We start from the raw sequence: 20,014 nt of genomic DNA, 5'->3' as shown, positions 1-20,014 counted from the left end.
GGAAATTAATTAAAATGCTAAAAGAATATATATTTATACCAATATTTATAACAAAAAATATGGCAATATTTATGACAAAAATTCATAACCTTGAACAAATATTTGAAAAGGAAGTCAGAGGCTCAACATAGGCATATACATATACGTATGTAACACGGAGGCATATAAATGGCAAACATCTCATTTTCAACAACACTTTTACATTGCATTCAATTAAATAAGAAGACATAATTATTACTCACCAACTTAATATAGAGTTCATTGGACGGAGATAAAAGTCGTTTCCTTGCCATAAAAATATGAAGGATCCAGCCAGGTACCCCAAGGCAAAGAGGTTGACGCGGTTGGTGCCAGTTAGAAAAACTATCGCCAATGAGAACCAAAAAAATGCTGACAGTACCACTCTCTTCACAATGTCAAGCCACGATCTGAAACACAGGGAAAAAAATGCTCATTGAAGATGTATACATTTTATTTATACGCAAAACATCAGCTTAATTTAATCAGCACAATAACTAAGTATGCTTGATTTATAGAGAACCATGCTAAAATGTCCTTTTTAATCCAAATTTATGTGACTTTGTAAAGAATGGTGAGGAAGGAATGTGAGATCAAGAAAAAATGTAGGTGGTAACAAACTTGAGGAGGTAAGGCACTTTGACCGTTTGAGAAGCACATTGGAGAGAAACAGATACAGCAGTGAGGACATCTGGAAGAGAATTGTGTTAGAAAAGGAGGCACTCATGAACAAAATTCACTAACTCTTGATTAACTCTGCGGTATTCCATTATAAGTTTTCCCGGACATAACATAATTACTTACACCACTTCTTTTTTACAGAGTTTCAATGAATTACCATCATTTTAATTTGCACCTGAAGACGATGATAATTCAGTGACACCTGGGTCGCACTCTGTAAAAATGAAGTGGTATAAGTAATTATGCTATATCCAGGAAAACTTGAGGCACTCATGATCAGGAAAGAGATGACGAGAATATCATTATGTATGAATTTAAAGAAACGACCTCTGAAGAGTATGATCAGAAGGGCTGTGCTTTACGATGCAGAAACATCGACACTTAGGAAGAAGGAGGAAAAAATACTGGAGGCATTCGAGGTATGAATATGGAGAAAGTAGAGTGCACAAAGAGGAAGAGGAATGAAAAAGTGCAGGACATGGTAGACCAGGAGAGAAGGATTGGAGATGAGGTATGGAAAAGACAGTAGGTATGGAAGGAGCGAGTGCTTATTGGGGAGGGGATGTTGAAAACAAAAAAATATAGATAGAATAGAAGGAAGTAGGCCTCATTGTGAATTGATGAGGGAAGTCCATTACAGGTGTGTAGATGGCCACAACAACCGGCAAGTGCTCCATGCACACCTACTACCAAATAGTAATTTACACTATAATATTAAAAATAACAATAACCGTAATGATTTACGTTTCTGTTCAGCATCCAAGTTTCAAGATGCACCCAACAGCAACAGAGCATGAATTTACCCTTTCCTTACCTAACGTTTGAAATGAAATCAGGTACTGGATTTAATCCTGGGTCATCGACATCAAGAGAGGTCTCTCGATTGGAGCCACCTGGATGGGATATCGAATTAGGGCCTCTTTCAGCTTTAAATACTGAATGCTGTCGACATACCACTAGCAAAAGTATAAAATCGCCTGGAAAAAAATGATAAGCATTAAAGCTTTTATCATGTCAAAAGTTAATATACACCTCAAAATTAAAGTGTTTCCCAAAGAACGGCAAATTGTAAAAGGAATGTTCCCATTAAATAATTTACAATTACTTCTCATTGCTTAATTTGAAGCACTGAACAAAGGTACTTACAAACTAATTTGTAGGCAAGGGGTGCATGAACATAGTCTGGAAGAAACATCCACTCCTGCAACCTTCTTAATCTTTCATCTGAATACCAGGGATAATCTGCAAATAAAAGAGAATGTGTCAAGCAAGAGGGTCAATGTGTAAGCATTATTTGGTCGAACATTCTTCCTAATACAGCAAGCATATCATGAGGGCATACACAAATACATATACAGCAGACTCCCGATTATCCAGGTTGCGGCTTATCTCTGCATCACTTTCACTCTCGCTCAATTTTTTCTGCGATCTTTATTTTAATAAATAAAATCGGACGCAAAATCATCGGAATTATTGCATTCATGCCACGGATACACCAGGCTTCTTATTTCCATTAGAATCCCCATTTCGTAAAACGGAAGCAATCGCGTGCTAGCTGCATTCATGGGAGCACCTTGTTCCTGTTTTCCAAGCCTCGCAGTAAGAGACTGCACTCCACGATCACGGATACACGTCCCAGCGCATTTGCAACCCGGGCAACTTGTGCGAGATGCGACTATGTGGCGTGATGGTGCCTGACAGTGTAGTTTCCGATGTCGATCAGCGGTAGTAGTAGTAGGTTTGGGGTTAAGGGTGCGTCGACAGCCAAGGTCATTAGCACCACGCGCAATCAAATTGCGACATAAGCATATACTATAATTTCAGTTTGGTGCGGCACTGTTGACAATATTGATGTAAACTTCGAGCCTATCAAATCGAATTCACAAGACCAGTTTTCTTAACGAATTCTATGACGCGGCATAGGCGGCCAGGGTCATCGCCCAGAATAAATTCTAGGTTGCCCCTGACGCCTGTCCGGCTTCGCGTAATATGATGCTCATCACACTCCGTCAAGAGGTGTCTCACAGTCAGGGGACATTCACAATAGCCACATCGAGGTGGGATCTTGTCTTGGGTGAAGAGATAGGAATGTGTCAGGGCGCAATGACCGATTCTCAGTCTAGTAATAATGACCTCCTCCCTACGATTCCTCCCAACAGAAGAGGGCCACATTGACGTAACCGGTTTGATAATTCTCAGTTTGTTATTCGTTACGTTCGTCCATACCTCACTCCACTGCCGTAGAACTATTCCGCGCATGGCCATCTGCAGGTCTTGATAGGTTACAGTAGTCGAAGCCTGCGCCGGCAGCGTGAGCGCCGCCTTTGCAGTTGCATCTGCTTTTTCGTTTCCTGTTATTCCCATGTGCCCGGGAACCCATAGGAACGACACTTGGCGTCCACATTTACAGATATAATATAGAGCGATTTGGATATCTTGCACAATAGGGTGCGTCGGGAAAATAGCGGCGATAGATTGCAGCGAGCTCTTTGAGTCGGTGCATACTATGGTGGAAGGGTTGCAATCGTCGGCGACCATCCCCAACGCCATCTTAATGGCGATGAGCTCCACTGTGTATATGCTACACAACGGGCTGAGTCTCGTCTGCTTGATGCCGTGGTATGCCGAGGACACTGCGCAGGCACAGGCGGCTTCCGACTTGGATCCGTCTGTATACATGAGTCGACTGCCCTTATGGCGACTGACGAATTCATTAAAATGACACTGATACTCTGAGGTAGTGGAGTATTCTTTCTGGAGTCCTTTAAAAGCATCATAAATTTTGGGATGTGGAATTATCCATGGCGGGATATCGGGGTAACTGATTGGAGCTACATCCGGGAGTTGAATTCCGGATGCTTCGATGAACTCTTTCAATCGTACACATAGTGGCTTAGTGGCTCTCGTTCTTATAATAAAAATTCTTAAAAACTTTGGATTAAAAACAATGTTAAAACACCGGTGACCTCTTGAGGCTAAGATTTTTGCCGCGTAGTTTAACATCAGGATGTTCCTTCGGCTCTGCAAAGGCGGCTCTCCAGCGTCTGCATAAATGCTGAGCACCGGGCTGGTGCGGAAGGCACCAGTTGAGAGCCGCAACCCTGTGTTGTGCAGCATCGTCAAGGTTCTTAAAATTGACTCGCGGCCAGACGAGTAAATAAAACTCCCATAGTCCAGCTTGGATCGAACAAGTGCGCGATACAGTAAAAGCATCATGCTGTGGTCGGCGCCCCATGAGGAGTGGGTTAAAAACTTTAAAATATTTAGGGTCCTAAGACAATTATTTCTTAAAAACTGAATATGTTCCCGCCAATTTAATCGGTGGTCTAGGGTCATACCTAGGAACCGAGCCGACTCCACGTACGGAAGGGGTCTGCCATCCAGTTTTAAAACTGGAGGGGCAAAATAACCTCTCTTCCGGTGAAAATGCACGCATTTGGTCTTTTCCGCTGAAAATTTAAAACCATTTTTCCGTGACCAGTTGCCTAGGTTATTTAAAGCTAACTGTAGTTGTCTGGCTACCGATACAAGTTTGGACAACCGGCAAAAGATTGCCAGGTCATCCACGAACAGCGAGCTCATCGTTGGGGCTTTGACACAATCCGCCACGTCATTTACGGCTATCGCGAAAAGTGTCACGCTCAATACGGAGCCCTGTGGTACCCCATTTTCCAGGGAATAAGATTGCGATAAGTCTCGGCCTATTCTGACCTTAAAAGTGCGGTTCTTTAAAAAATTTTCAATGAATATTGGCAGATGGCCTCTAAATCCCCATTTGTGGAGCGTCAAGAGTATTTTCCGGCGCCAGACCCGGTCGTAAGCCTTCTCTAGATCAAAGAAAATACCAACAACGTGCTGACGAAGGACAAAGGCCTCCTGGATGTAGTTCTCTGTCCTGACAAGGTGGTCAACTGTCGATCGGCCGCGTCGGAAGCCACATTGGACAGTGGAAAGAAGGTTTCGACGCTCCAGCCACCAAACAAGTCGTCGGTTCACCATTCTTTCCATTACCTTACACAGACAGCTGGTGAGGGATATTGGACGATAGTTGTTCGGATCAGATTTATCCTTGCCCTGTTTTAAAATTGGAATAACTATAGATTCGCGCCAGGACGGTGGGAAGCTTCTCTCTGCCCAAAGTTGATTGAAACATAAAAGAACTTCCAATAAAGCTCTCTCTGGTCAGCGGTTTTGAAGTATTCGTGCAAACCACTTTTCTGTATCCGTGATCACACAGCCTCGGGTGTATGGTTTTCGATACCATGTCGTACATGGATCAGTAGGAATACAAGAACAACCATGTTATCGCCGCATTAAAAAGGATCGCGAACTGGCGAAGAAAGCTTTCATTGACTCCAGGAAGCACTCTAAAATAACAGAATAACTGCATAAATAATAATTTAGTTTGTTTCAGGTAAATTATGAACGTTGCATAACATTTAAGTGAAATTTTGGGTTTTACGTGTTTTCTGTGCCGTCCCTCCCCATCATTAGCCCATTTGGATAATTAATCAGCAGTGTACTGTATGCACAAGGAAAGCAGATTGGAAAAATCGATTTTTTTTTCAAATCCACATGGCCCAATGAAAAAAAAGTGCAGTTTGACTTATTTAACAGTTTCCAGCATTACATGGTATGATTTATCTACAATGCAGATAAAATTACACATTACCATTACAGCATAGACTTGTTTCAAGTCTAGCTGGTAGAATTAAAGCACAGTAGTAAACTAAAGTTACTGACAATTTTCTACAAATACAGTGAGTATCACGTACAATCTCAAGTGGTACCACATGCAGTAAGACATGTTGTGTGGCATGTAAGTTGCCTCCACCTGAAATTTGTTGATTATTCTCATGTATCCCAAAACTATAAAACTCTTTACCCAACTTTTAACTTTGTAAATATGTAGAATGCTGAAAGCTACTCTCATCATTCATTATTGCTGAGCTCAATTGCAATAAATTTTTCTCCATAGGTATTATCTCCTCTCCTGACAATTCTCCTATACTCCTGACAATTACAGACCTATTAGTCTTCTCTCAGGCTTCTCAAAGATTTTTTTTTAAAATATGCACAGACGTCTCATCAATTTTCTAAACCAAAATGCAACCATCACTTCTTCTCAGTTTGGATCTAGACAAAATAAGTCAACCACTGATGCATTGTATGAGTTTCTTAATGATACTTTAAACAGTACCTATTGATGACAAAAATCAAACTTTGGGACTCTACATAGATCTGACAAAAGCTTTCAATGCAGTAAAACATGATTTGCTGCTTGAACGATTAACAAAATATGGCATAACTGGACTCGCACACAATTGGATAAAATCATATCTAACTGACAGAAAGCAAATGACTCAAATTTCTCACTATGATGCCCGTACCAACTCTATTAAAATGCTTTCTTCAAGCTCAAAAATTGTGAAACATGGTGTCCCTCAAGGCTCAATCCTTGGGCCTTTACTATTTAATCTGTATGTAAATGACTTGCCAGATAGTCTTCCTGATGTAAAAACTATTTTGTATGCTGATGACACCAGTTTATTAATACAGGCCCAAAACTACCTTTCTCTACAAGAAAAAATAACTAGAACAACTGATAGTCTTCAAGAATGGCTTCAAGAGAATATGCTCTCTGTAAACCTAAAGAAGTCAGTTTGTATTAATTTTAATTGCCATTTTCAACCAAACGTAAAATTAATGGACTCAGATCTTTCTTTTGTAAGTTTTCTTGGTGTAGTTGTTGACAAATCCATGAAATGAAGTCCACATATTTAAGGGCTAAAATCAAAGTTATCCCGTGTTGCATTCCAAATTAGATACCTGAGGGCCAGTACCTCTCTAAATATTCTAAAATGCTTGCATTTTGCTGATTTTCAGTCCCTTACTTCCTAGGGAATTATTTTCTGGGGGAATAGTAACCACAGCTCTGAGATCTTTACGATTCAGAAAAAAATTTTGCGAATCATGTTATGATTATATGATTACCTTACAGAGAATCATGCAGAATTCACTTTAAAAATCAAAAAACATTGACTTTATCCTCTTTATACATCCTTAACATACTGGTATTTATAAAAAGAAGCATAAATTTTTTTGTTAAAAATAGAGATGGGTCGAATAGCAGATTTCTCAAACTCGAATATCGAATTCGAATATTAAATCATTGCTCGAATATTCGAATACCTCGAATACTAGGATTGCACAAAGCATATTATTTCTTTAAGCTTCTTATTTCTTACTAAGTTTCTATTTCCCTTGATGAATGTATAAATAAAAAGGTATACAGTGGAACCTCGATCTATCATTTTTCAGGGGGGGGGGGGGGGGGGGCGAAAAAAACGATAAATGCGGGAATGTTTGACTAGGTTGCCTATGCAGCAGGAAACCCAGCATTTTGGCGAGTAATTAAGATTTCCTTTAAAGGATTCAAACCGGAATTTAGCTGATTAATGGAATATTTTAATTTTATGGAAATAATTTGGGCTTATAGTTGATTCAACTAACATCTCTTTAAAACATCCAAAGGGGACACACCACCTCGCGAAAAAATGATTGCATGCCATCTCGGCTACGATGGATTTCTGTCTGATGTATATATTCTTATCTACCAAACTCCATTTCTGCGGCACGCCGATCTGATACTCGGCTTCATCCAACTTCTTATTTTCAACAGGTAGCTCGCTTTACCCTCACTCCTACTGTCAAGTGCTAGCGGAAATCCCGAGGCTTTTGCAAAATACAGGCACTTCTCTACCGGATTTTCTTCAATTATTTTCAGTCCATCTTTGGAAGTTTTCACGAGATAAGCAGATGAATTCGAATTGCTAGCGGGGAGAAACCAAATATCCTGAGAAAATATCCCTTCAACTGTGACAATAGAGATTTCTAGCATAACTCATAAATTGTAACTTGATATATGTTTTCGAAAAAAAATACCGCATCAACTTCCGAGAAGCTCAGTTGCGAGGATATCGAGTTTCACCAGAATGCTAAGTCTCCGTCGTATTTTGATATTTATTTCTTTGCGTAAAATGCTTAAATAAACTCAGAAATACATCATGTTTGGTCTTATTCTTTTTGAAATTACGCGAACATTACTAATATTTCAATCCAATAAAGGTGCAGTATCAACTGGCGAAAGTCATTGCTAGACACCTTTTGTGCTAATAGATGACTCATGCAGCGGTTGACCTCCAAAGAAAAGGGAAACTTCGAAGCTGGTAGGAAAATAAAGGTAGGTGGGGGAGAAAAGGGAGGGCCCGAAACACATTTCTATTGTTCTCGTGTAACTTGGTATTTTTTCGAAGCTAAGGTCTTTGTAATATGATCCCTGCGCGAGCTGTGACCTTTTTTTATTTCGAAGAAGAGGCAAGCCTCAGAGGGGGAGCTAGTGCTGAATGGAGGGGGATAGCGGATCTTGGGAAATGCGCTAATGTAAGTATCCCACGGTACTCACGCAGCAGTTGACCTCCGGAAATGGGGAACTTCAATGCAGGTAGCTAGAAAAAGGTCAGTGGGTGAGAAAAGGGGGGAGGGCGTGAAACACGTATTTATTTTTCTCGTAACTCGACATTTTTTTCGAAGCTAAGGTCTTCGTAATGCAATCCCTGCGCGAGCTGGGACCTTTTGTTTGATTTAGGAGAAGAGGAAATCGTCAGAGTGGGTGAGGCGAGTGCTTAATGGAGGGGGATAGCGGATCGTGGGAAATGCCCTAAGGTTGCGGTCCCACGGCACTGAGTTTCTCCTGGTGGGGGGAATCGGGGATTTTCGGATTTTTTCACCCAACCATTTTCGGTTCCCCTAGTCGAACTCTTTTCACCGCTCAAATCCACGAATTTGATTTATTTCGTCCACTTGCGTAAAATGGCGCTGCGAGCACTGAACAACTACAGTTCTCTACATTTTTCCGAGTCAACTACCAACGACGTGCATGCGACATTGTATGACGCGAAATTCAAAGTATTCGAGACGGTATCTTTAGCATAACTATTCGAGGCCTCGAATATCGAATACTTTCTAGTATTCGAGTGTTTGGGGATACTATTTGCACATCTCTAGTTAAAAACAATGAGTACCATAGCTATAAAACTAGATCTTGTGATAAACTGCATGTCTTAACTAGAAATACTAAACTATGCAGTGATGGTCCGTACCATAATGGAAAAAAATTGTACAACATTCTACCCCAGAGTATCAGGAATATCACATCCCTTGGGCAATTTAAAAGGAAAGTAAAAACCTTATTACTCAGTGAAGTTTTTTATACTGTTGATGAATTCTTTTTTTTTTTCTAAAAACCCAAAAGGAATTGTAATTTGTAAAATATTGGAAAATTGTAAATTAGTAAAAACTTGCAAATATTATCATTCATAAAACCTACTTATAAATTGTATACTATTGTATCTTAAGTTTCAATTTTGCATGTTTGTATTTGCCAACGTGAAAATTTCAAATCCTACGGAATGTGAACATTGAATCTCAGTATTTTAAGGAGTAGATATAATATGACAAAGCCTATGTCTACATCATGTAAGACCAAGCAGGTGAATAAAATTTCTATTTCTATTAGTCTCCAAATTCAGCCCGAATGTTCACAAAATTTTAAACTGCAAAACTTTACCCCAAAAGGACAAATTTGACCTAAAAATTGGAATTTTTTGGCCCAAACAAATGTTTAAAACAAATGTTAAACATATGTACTACATTGTAGACCTATGGAACAATGAAGAGCACCCTCATAATGCGCATTGAAATGCCGAGAGGCATGTGCTTACCTACACACAAGCCTGGGGGCAGGCCCACAGCCAAGACGTATTGCAGGGGCAAGAGGATGGCAATGGTGAGGAGGAAGAAGAGCCAGACCCTGGCCAGGGCCTCCCTCCCACCCCCCCACCCTGTGTTGCCCGCACCCTTGGGCCCCCGACCCATCCGGCCACTCAGGAACACAAGGCGACACAGCCATATGGAGTATATAATTGACGAAATATCCATGCGAGTGCCAATCACCGCAACTGTCGTAATGAGACATATCTGGAATGGAGACATAAAGTGAAAATTAAATGAAAACCTTGAGTAGAAGGCAGGACACTTCAAGAGTGGGAGAAAAGAGAAGTCTTCTAAAAATCCAAAGTGGGTGGGACAGCTAATTGGGTCACATAATGAGACACTACAATCACATGAAGATAATTGCTGAAGGGCAAGAGGACGGAAAGAAAGAGAGACAAAGCAAAGAAGCCCCACAGTGAGTTACATTGAACAAGTTTCAAATAAGGATATAAAAGAGAAGAAATACTCAAATACGAAAAGGTTAACTGACTAGAGAGCAGAGTGGAGAGCTGCATTCAATCAATCGTACAGTTACTATTGACCTATGTTGATGTTGCCAAACCCTCTGATAAGGATTATGACTCAATACCATTACACCATTCTCCTTTCTTCCAAATCAATGTCCCCTCTCCGAGAAAATATTTGGTCATGTCTACCCCCTGCCCCTAACGCTAACCTCCACATGCCTTAATCATTCCCTTCCTCTACAACCCTTTCCCCACTCCTTTCCCTACTTAAACACCAGTACATGTACTAATATATTGATGTACTTCCCATGAGAAACAAGTTGTACTTCCCTAGATACTGACAAGCAATTGTTCCAACTGGTCAAGATTAACCAAAAAATAAGTTGTGTGGAATTTATAAAGTTTTAATCTACTTATTTAGCCACGAATTCAAGATTAAACAAAGTTACCTAGAAAAACATTAAAGATAAACAAATTCTACATCCAATGCAATAGAATTGTCCTAAACATGGGCATTGGAAGAAAAATTGTCAGGGGTGTGCATTCAGTGGGCCCTGGGGCATTGTGTTGCCAGTTGTACTTGCCCTTTGTGGCAATTAAGCTTTTGTTTAAGTAATAAAATAACAGTAGTTAAGTTATAAGGGCTTTTTCTTACATGTTCTTATTTCTATTTTTTTTTCTTTTTCTAAATACACCTCCAATTCAAACTACAAAAGTGTGCTACATACATACATATCATTTTCCAAAATTTTTCACGAGCCAGGGGGGTGCAAGTTCATCCCCCTTGCAATCCCCATCCCCCATTGTCCTAAGGTGACAGCAAAGTTTGTTGAGTGACTCATGACTCAATACATATTTTGTTGCACAATCATGCGAAAGAATTTATAGAAAGAACATTACCTCAACTCCAAATTTATAAAATCCATAGTTGAAAAGGAACTTGATGCATGTACAGATGTCATTATCAGCGACAGCTCGATCTACACCAGGGAAAAGAACATTTCTCTCCTGTCGGGCCCAATAAGAGGATGACTCCATGGATATTGATGAGACTGGGGTGGTGGGTGGCGTCGGGCCAACTCCGAGGGCCCTTCGTAGGTGCTTTTGCCTCGTGCACACAACGGCATACAAGGTGCACACCAACGTTAAGCCTGTAGGGGACGGAGGTGGTTGAATTAAATAATATTACAAATTAAATCAGCATTACAAGTAGCATAAATTGTGGTGAATTCAATTCAATGTCTTAGTGTGAAAATAAGGTGAATAAAGATTAGTAAATTAAAAGTTAGAGACAAATTTACAAAATTACTTTAATTTCACTTCCCTGTCAATAGGGCATACTTTTATAATATCTGTAGAAGTAAGCTTGACGTTGTCTATTGCTGTAAAGGCTGAATGGCAATAAAATCATTACATATCATTATGATTATTACTATTATTAATACACTTCGTACTATCTTCTGGTGTTCAAAATGTATCAATGCCATTCGTGAAGTAAAATTGAAACACACAAAGCGTGAAGTTTGTCAATGAAAAATATATGGCTTAGCCGGGATTCGAACCTGAATCTCCTGGAAGTCTATGTTTATTGTTTCTGAGCATCACGCATGGCAGGAATACTCCATATGCTTATTTATGAAATACTCACCAATGTACCCCTTGAGTAACTCTGGCAAACGTGCAGTTTTCTTGAAACCAATCCAATCTGCATTATTCATTGAGAAATGAACATTTCCCACGTAAATATTAGAAGTATCCAATGATGGCAGACCCTAAAGTGAAAATTAAAGAAAACATCAATTACATTCATCAAAAAAATTTGACATCACAGAATCGATGAAATAAAAACACGGGTTAGGAAATCTATAAAATAACTAATAATGTCAGGATAGTATCGCACACTATTTTGATTTTGAGCCAAGTCACCTCATTGAATCAATGGTATGCATTGATCATAGGATCTCACAAAGAAGGAATTCTAATTCTAAGTATGTATATATGTATGTACTTAGTGTAACATAAAGGTTTAATTTTGAATGGAGAAAAGAAAAAGCACCCTTTTTTCGAGACCTACTCCCAAAGGCTAATTCTGTTGGTGGCCTATTCAAAAACCAATACAGGTAGCCACATTGATGTAATGCCACAATCATAGCAATAAAGCTTATATGTATGCCGTATTTTCATCAATTAAATTCCAAAAGTTTAATTCACTAGCATTGATTGACATGAGTTGTCCAAATGAATTTACAGTAAATTTCCACTTTGAATTTATTACAAATCAAAATCATGGCCACAGTCAGCACAAATTTGGGGGGGGGGAGGAGGGGGGTACATTTTGGGGTGGTTAGTTGGGAGGGGGGCACCCAGGGAGGTTTCTTCTCCCTGACCAACTTGAACTCACTATGTATGTGTTTAGATCAATATTTAAGTCATTAAATAAATTACTTACTGTGCAATTTGCTTCCCACTGCTCATGCCGGATGTATTCTATTTGGTAAATCATTTTTGATAGGAACAGTACAGAAGTAAGAGCAGAGGACAAATGAATTACTATTGTCTGCACTTTCTTGCCACAAGGCAACGCCACTACAGAGAGAACAACAAACGCAAAATGAAGTGCACACACCTGAAATTAAAATGACATTAAAAGAATTATACATAAATTGTCTCTCGCTTAAGTACAACTAAATGAATGAAATACATTCACGGAGGGAACTTACATCATAAACAGCCATCAAAACAAATGATAAAAAAACTATTTTCACCATATGAAGCTCAAAAAATTTCCAGAGAAGTTCAATAGCTTGACCCAAAAGGATTCTACCTTTCCGTACCACTTTTCTGAACTTGGTGGTTGACATTGCTGTGAATAAAAAGCAAGCAAAAGCAAAACTTCAGAAAATGGAACTCTCATTCGAGGCAACAATAGCATCCAGCCAGTTGTATTACCATCCAGTTGACCACAACTGGCAGTAACAAGAGCATATTTTATGATTGTCTATCAATATTGTCACTTGTGCATATTGAAGAGTTGGTTTAATAAATTTTTAACTGATCATAATTCACTTTACCTTGACAATATTGCTTGAACTATAAGTTTCATGAAAATAAACATAAATCATTCTTTCCTATTCGCACACTTTCCAGTCACTACTGCATCAGTTGCTATATGATGACAACTGCAGTTTCACTGGTGGAGAAATTTATAAAAGTGAGACTTGCCATTCATTAAAAGCACAAACGCAATAGCACCAAAGAGCCAAAAAATAGACAATCCCAGCAGTCAGTCATATGATAGCACGCCTGGACCCTGTAACAACAATTGAAATTTGATGAAACCAGACTTACAGTGAAAGAAGGTAGCCATTATCCCAGACTTATCCGAGAATCAATTGAGATAGCCCGCACAGTCACTTCTAACAGAGATGATGGATACCACCTAGATCTTAATTGGAGGAGGCTAATCAGACCAACCAATGGAAGAGCAGCAACAAAATCTGGTGGGATGGAGCCTGTATAAGAGGAGGGTCAAGATTGTGGACCAGTAGCTTCAAGTGAAGATGCAGGCAATACATAGTACCAGCGAAACTGTTGTCATCTCATAGCAACTGAGGCGCTAGTAATAGGAAGATGGAGAAATGGGATTCTCTATACTGTGGAAACCTTCATAGTCATAAATAATTCTTTACCTGTCGGTGTATTTTATGAATCGATGGTAGCCTTGTATGCTAATATTTCATATTAAAAATTCACAACATAATACAGTAAAACCTCCTTACATCGTAATGGAGGTGACCAAAATTTGGGCAATTTGATGTATGGAGGTTCACTATAGAGAGGTTTTAGTGATAGGCACCATTTTTTCATATGCTTCGGAAATGAAAGGCACACTGCTGTCTTTTAAACCCTTGTATTTATGTGTTTAAACAAACATGCATGCATTAGTGAACATACATTTATTATATAATAATAACAATGCGAGCGCTATCGCATGATTTTTACCATGATTTGAGAGAAAATAATGTGAGCTCTCTTAATTCAACAGCCACTTAAAATGATTGGGATAGTTGGATACCTTTTTTCTTATTTACTGTTAGGTATGCTTTCATATGGAACAAAATGGCCATAACTAATGGTTAACGTGAAAATTACAGCACAATAAAGGTGTATAAGAAAAAAATAGGTGTGAAACATTTATCGCTGAAAATGTCATTCCATGTTCGTAATCACGGCTGCATTAATGGTCTCTAGTTGTCTCAGTACAATTTGCGGAGGTAGTTAGGCAGTCTCGGGGGTGTCTCGTTGGTATGATAATTCGAGGTTTTACGATATAAAGAGGTTCACTACAAAGAGGTTTGCCTATAAATTTACATGAAAATCTGACAGGACCGTAGGGGTGGTATGAAGTATGGAGGTTCACAATGTATAGAGGTTCACTACATAGAGGTTTTACTGTAACATGAAATTGCCACCATTTATTCCTTATTTTAGATTATTCAGCACTTGAAATACAATTTTACGGAGATAATTTCTGCAAGACATAACATCCTTATCATCCGTTCTCAAGCCTTCTTCATTACCAAAAGTATGGTATAAAATATGCGGTGTAGTAGTTTATAATTGGTTGCTTTTCAAACGGGTATTATTAAAATCTAAAATTGCTATCAAATGCAATAGATATTTGGCTGACATTTGATCAGCCATTGTAAGTTAAAATTCAAAGACCCTGAAACAGATACATAAGGGAAGGTTGAAGAATCTGAGCTTTTCCCGGTGAATAGCGTGGATGAAAGCTTCTCGGGTTTCCAACCGGGTCAGGGTCTGCATGGTGTAGGCCGACATTTCGTTGGGAGACTTTCCAAACATCCTCAGGGCTGATGATACCGATATCCCTGTTTCGATATTTATACCCTCCTCCTTCACCTACGTGGTCTTTGATTGGTCCGGGATTTTTCCTCCTTCCTCATCCTATTTAATGCCAAGTTCCAAGCGCTACTTAGCTGCATTAGTCCTCGATCTCTATTGATGTTGTTGGGGTGAAGACGGATGTCTACGGCTTCTTTAGTTATACGGTCCCAATAGCCTCTTGTTCTTCCAAGTTGGGTAGTTTCTTCCCAGTGGATATTGTGATTTTCCTGGACACAGTGTTCAGCAATGGCCGATTTTTCAAATTGACCGAGTTGGAGGTGGCGTCAATGCTCCTTCACCCTCGTCTCAATGGTCCTCTCCGTCTCTCCAATATACACTTTACCACATTCGCATGGAATGCGGTAAATGCTGGCTGTCTTGAGACCAATAGGGTCCTTGGCTCGGACTAACTGATCCCAGAGTTTGCCAGGAGGAAGGTGAATGCTGCGAATATTGTGTTTAGCAAGAATCCTTGCTATCTTCCCCGAGACTGTGGAGACGTATGGCAGGATGGATTTTGATGCTGGAGACCATTCTTCGTTTGGTTTGTCTCCTTTGTCTTGTCTAAAGGCCCTTTTAAGGGCCCTATGGACTCGGAAGTGGCTGTATCCGTTGTCTATGAGCATTCATGAGTCTATTGCATTACTTCTATAATCAATGATAAAGCAAGCATGCTTTAGGGAAGGTTTACCATTGAATTGCCTTTGGTTTCTTGTTATGCTTTCCCTTTGCCCTTTCACTTTGTAAACAAAAATATCTGCGATACCATAGGTGGTCACTAGATTTTAATGGAGGATGAGGAGTAAAACATTTGCAGGAAAAATGAGCATCGAATGATACTGAAATGATGGCAAGTAAAATGAAAGCTGACTTTACCCCTCATCTCCTTAAACGACAGGTTATGATCACGCTTCTGAGAGTCTGCTCTCTTCAGTGATTCACGCTGAGGACCTGCTATCTTGCTTTTTCTGTTACCGTCTTCATCTTCTTCGTCATCATCATTATCTGGGGCAGTGGTGCTTATTTCAGGTGGAGGCAAGGTGCTTCTGCAAAGATTTATTGCATTACTTTTATAATCAATGATAAAGCATGCATCACAACCGTAATTAATGCTTAAATAATTAATTAATCAGCCATTAGGAATCTACAGGACAAGAAAAAACCTCAAAGTCATAACTTAAATAGAAATACTAACAATAATAAGCACTAAATAGATGAACAAAAGCAAAAAGTGTATAAAAATAACCATTGATGAAGCTATGCTGAAACCTAGATGAAGGGCAGAGTTAAATTATTGAAAACATTGGGAGCAATCAAAGGTGAAAGAATCAGAGCTCCCGCTCATCACAGGAGAGGACTGCTATGTACATAGCAAATTCTAAGCCTCCGTGAATGGGAAAAGTCATTTGAGAGCCAAGGTGGAGCCAGCCAAGGTGGAGCTTTTTAATCATGTGGCAACCAACAACTAACATTGAGCTCCTGCCCATCAGCAGCGAGTGCTCAGGCAAGTGGTCGCTGAAATGACCCAGGGTTCACACTGAGCTGCCAAGTGGCAGTCACATTCAGGGGGAAATTCCACAGCTGTAGCGGTTACGCACTCAGAGAGCTCACTTCCCGTAATGCGTCCATTCGTGGAGACTGAATCAATTCGGAATGCATGCAGGATTTGAAATTTACCAACAGCTCTTCATTTATTGCTGCACAATGGCCTAGATTATGTAAATAGAAGAGCATTATTAAGGCAAGATTTTTTTCTCAGCATCAAAACTGATAAATTGTATAAATTGGCGAACAGGAGTAGATTGTGTACACAACTTTACCTACCAACCAACTTCATATGTTAACACAGACTAAAGTAACATTCACTAAAGTCATCACTTACATTGGAAAAAAAAGCAGTTCATATTTCCTTCAATACAGCAACTTGGGAAAACAAAACAAAAATGAGGACACCTCTTGAATTTGATCAAGATAAAACATTAGGCGCCCACATGTGCCAAGCACTATGATTTTCAGACTGAAGTACATAGTTATAAGAAGTTAGAAATAAGAAGAATATCCAGACAATTTTTGGTAAAAAATATTGTCACCATAATTCAAAGGTAAAGATATTTTTACAACATTTTGTAATTCAAAATAGCTTTACACAGTAATCCATCATGCATTTTTCTCCCAACAACTGCTATCTTTTCAAGTTTTACACTTTCATTTTTTTATAATATGTATGATTAAATCATAATTTGAAGGACATACCACGACATGATTTCATTAATCACAAGAACATAAGGTAAGATAATTTACACTAGTGAATCACCTGTGTCTGATGTCTGAGATGGCTAAAAAATCCTTGTGAAAGTAATGCAACTGGATAACAGTAATAATTACAAAAAAGGTTGGTGTCAACAGACGCACAAACAAGGCTCCAGTGTCAAACACTTCCAAACCAATGTCGTGTTGCCTGAAAAGGAGGATTCATCAGCAATCATTAATTGAAGAAGCCAATTCATGTTCAATAAATATAAGCGTCAAATATATACAGTAAAGCACTAGTAAAAACTAGACTGATTGATTGATAAAGTCAGCTCTTGCGGCTGGCAGCAAGTATTCACAACATTATGCTACTCCAAACAGCCTTCAACAAAAACCTTTCCATCCAGATGGTGGATAATTTTAACTTTTTGTTTCTCTCATGTATTAATTTATGAAGCACTCAAGCTGATAGATTTTTTTCCTCTCTTTAAGATGCCACTTCTCGAGTATTATTAATCTCTCTAAAAAAAAGTCAACCATGATGCAATGGAGAGTTGGGAAGATTTTTACACAAGGTAATGAAAATTTACGAAAATCCACCAATGAAAGGAGTAGACAACTGAGAGGCTACAAATTCATACACATTTCTCGTATGCAACTTTGGTCGCATAGAGAGAAATTTTGTAAACTAAGCAATAATAGCACAATGATAACTATGAAAATAGAAAAATGATAAAATAAACTCACAGCTCTACAGGTATTCCTGTGTAATTTTTCCAGTATTCCGGGAAATTATCAAACTGGTAGGTGTAGATGAGAACGAGGCAAAGCATTGAGTAGACAATGACTGTCAACCAGAAACCATACATCATTTTTCTCCAGGCAACATACGACATCTGAAATTTTTTAAGGACCAAAAAGTAAGATGCTTGAACTGTGAAAAATTAAAAACCCATCAAACATAAATGAGTCTTACCTGGAATGTTAGAACAAAAATTAGAAAGAGAGCCATATAAACTATGCGGTAGATGACAACTTTTGATCCGCCGAGGCCAATGACGCACAGCATAATGGCCACCACCCAGATCCAAAATTTTGTGAGAAAACTCTTGAGGAAAGTGCCAACTTTGTGCATCAGTCCATCTTTATCCTCCGCCCCCACATCATTTGCAGATTCAGGCGGGATTTCTGTAAAATTAGAAAGTCCTTTAAGCAAATAACTACAAAGCCAGCCAGAGATAAGTGGTACAGAGAATACACTTTAGCTTAATTTAAAGCTTTTGTAAAATGCTTTAAATGATTTTTTGGGGGAGACAAAAACACTTTTTTTCACGAAAACCTGCAAGGTCAAGGCCAACTTCAAGGGTGGTGCACTATGACCCAAACGATACTTGAAGGAAAGGTCAAATATGCAGGCACATAATTTTAGATGAGGATGACATTTTTTTCGCGCTCTATTGATTTAATGGAACACCATTAATATGAGGAATCATTAAAAAATACCTTGACTGGTTGCAGTTGTGACTGAGATGACAAAAGGCTCAGCAGTGACCCCAACAACAGCAGAGGCAGCATTTTTCAACTCCCATCGTTCTTGTGAGTACTGCCTCAAGGTAATCCAAAACATGACAGTATACAGGCTCTAAAGAAAGAAAAGAGTATGATTATAAAATATAATACCAATGTACATTATGAGAAAAAAACAAGCATTTGTAGACGTTTGGCCCCCATCCATTGGTCAGCATAATATCCATCCACATGATTAACAGCCAAATTAGGATCAAAAATCATACGTAAGCAAAGTTACAATTTTAGTACTTTCACAAATGACAAAATGACTTTGTTTTCTTCCACGGATTTATTTTCTCGGTACGACAAGTTTCAACCTCGAAGAGACCGTCATTTTCAAGTACGTATCGAGAAAATAAATCTGTGGAAGAAAACGAAGTCGCTTTGTCATTTGTGAACTTCAGCTTCCATTAAGGTGAGCCAGAAACCATTAAATGTATTTTAGTGCTTTCATAATAGTATTTGCCTACACTTTCATGACCTTACTACTAGGCTCAAAATCATACTCGTTGTTACAGAAAGGTCTTTCTCTGTCATTCCATATATGCTCCATTAATACTGCACCTACATTGTCGAATGAGATATCATTTTAAATGTTGAATCACTGGCTTCTGACGAAAAAGTACAATCTCAATCCCAAATTTCATTATTTACCCATTATTTTCTGCACTAAAAGTTATGATTTTTCCATGCCGATAACTCGCTCGAGGTATACTGACTCCACGCATATTTTTATTCCAAACTTCAAAAAAAAAAAAGTTTAAAAAATTCATTAAATCCATAACTAAAGCAAAGAAACATAACACAAGCAGGTAAAAATATTAAAAATAAAATATATATGTAGTAAAGCAAAAAATGTTTGCAAAGGTTACCTAGTGCACATCAAATAAGTGTTAAGTTTGAGGGAAAATAATAAATGATCACTTTTGAGAATCAATCTTGATCGTGGGAACATCTGAAAATCAAGGGGTGATGGTCAACCAATCAGGAGACACTGGAAGAAGAGATTGCTCAAACCCAAAGGGGATTATAAACTATAATTATAAACCAGCAACTGTGAACAGAATGTCACTTGGATACCTGGATCCCTGAAGGCAATGATACTGGTCACTTGTCGAAACATTGGAAGGAGAGATGGAAAACGTCACCTGGAGTAAAGCCCGAGCGATCATCATTAGCAATGGAGTGGCAATCTTAGCAAGGCTTTACTGTATACCTACCTCCACCGATCAATCTGTGATTGTAACACTGATATCGTATTTTAGTGATTACGCTATGACCTATGT

The 20,014-nt window shown here is 38.8% G+C and overlaps 1 protein-coding gene across 8 annotated transcripts in view; it reads right to left on the bottom strand.

The window, feature by feature from the left end:
• Positions 1-20,014, bottom strand: part of LOC124169667 (piezo-type mechanosensitive ion channel component) — a 301,915-nt gene that overhangs the window by 97,886 nt on the left and 184,015 nt on the right. For all 8 annotated transcript variants that reach the window (XM_046548327.1, XM_046548320.1, XM_046548321.1 and 5 more), the window contains 13 exons: positions 18,663-18,801; positions 18,136-18,347; positions 17,907-18,055; positions 17,224-17,367; positions 15,786-15,955; positions 12,722-12,864; positions 12,451-12,627; positions 11,650-11,773; positions 10,902-11,152; positions 9,483-9,738; positions 1,846-1,941; positions 1,514-1,676; positions 243-428 (listed from right to left, as the gene is read on the bottom strand). In XM_046548327.1, the coding sequence (XP_046404283.1) occupies positions 243-428; positions 1,514-1,676; positions 1,846-1,941; positions 9,483-9,738; positions 10,902-11,152; positions 11,650-11,773; positions 12,451-12,627; positions 12,722-12,864; positions 15,786-15,955; positions 17,224-17,367; positions 17,907-18,055; positions 18,136-18,347; positions 18,663-18,801 (2,210 nt within the window). The remainder of the gene's footprint in view (positions 1-242; positions 429-1,513; positions 1,677-1,845; positions 1,942-9,482; positions 9,739-10,901; positions 11,153-11,649; positions 11,774-12,450; positions 12,628-12,721; positions 12,865-15,785; positions 15,956-17,223; positions 17,368-17,906; positions 18,056-18,135; positions 18,348-18,662; positions 18,802-20,014) is intronic.

The sequence above is a fragment of the Ischnura elegans genome, chromosome 12, assembly GCF_921293095.1.
Source record: "Ischnura elegans chromosome 12, ioIscEleg1.1, whole genome shotgun sequence".
NCBI classification, from domain to species: Eukaryota; Metazoa; Arthropoda; class Insecta; order Odonata; family Coenagrionidae; genus Ischnura; species Ischnura elegans.
The sequence above is the reverse complement of the archived record's forward strand: the minus strand, read 5'-3'. Positions and strand labels throughout refer to the sequence as shown.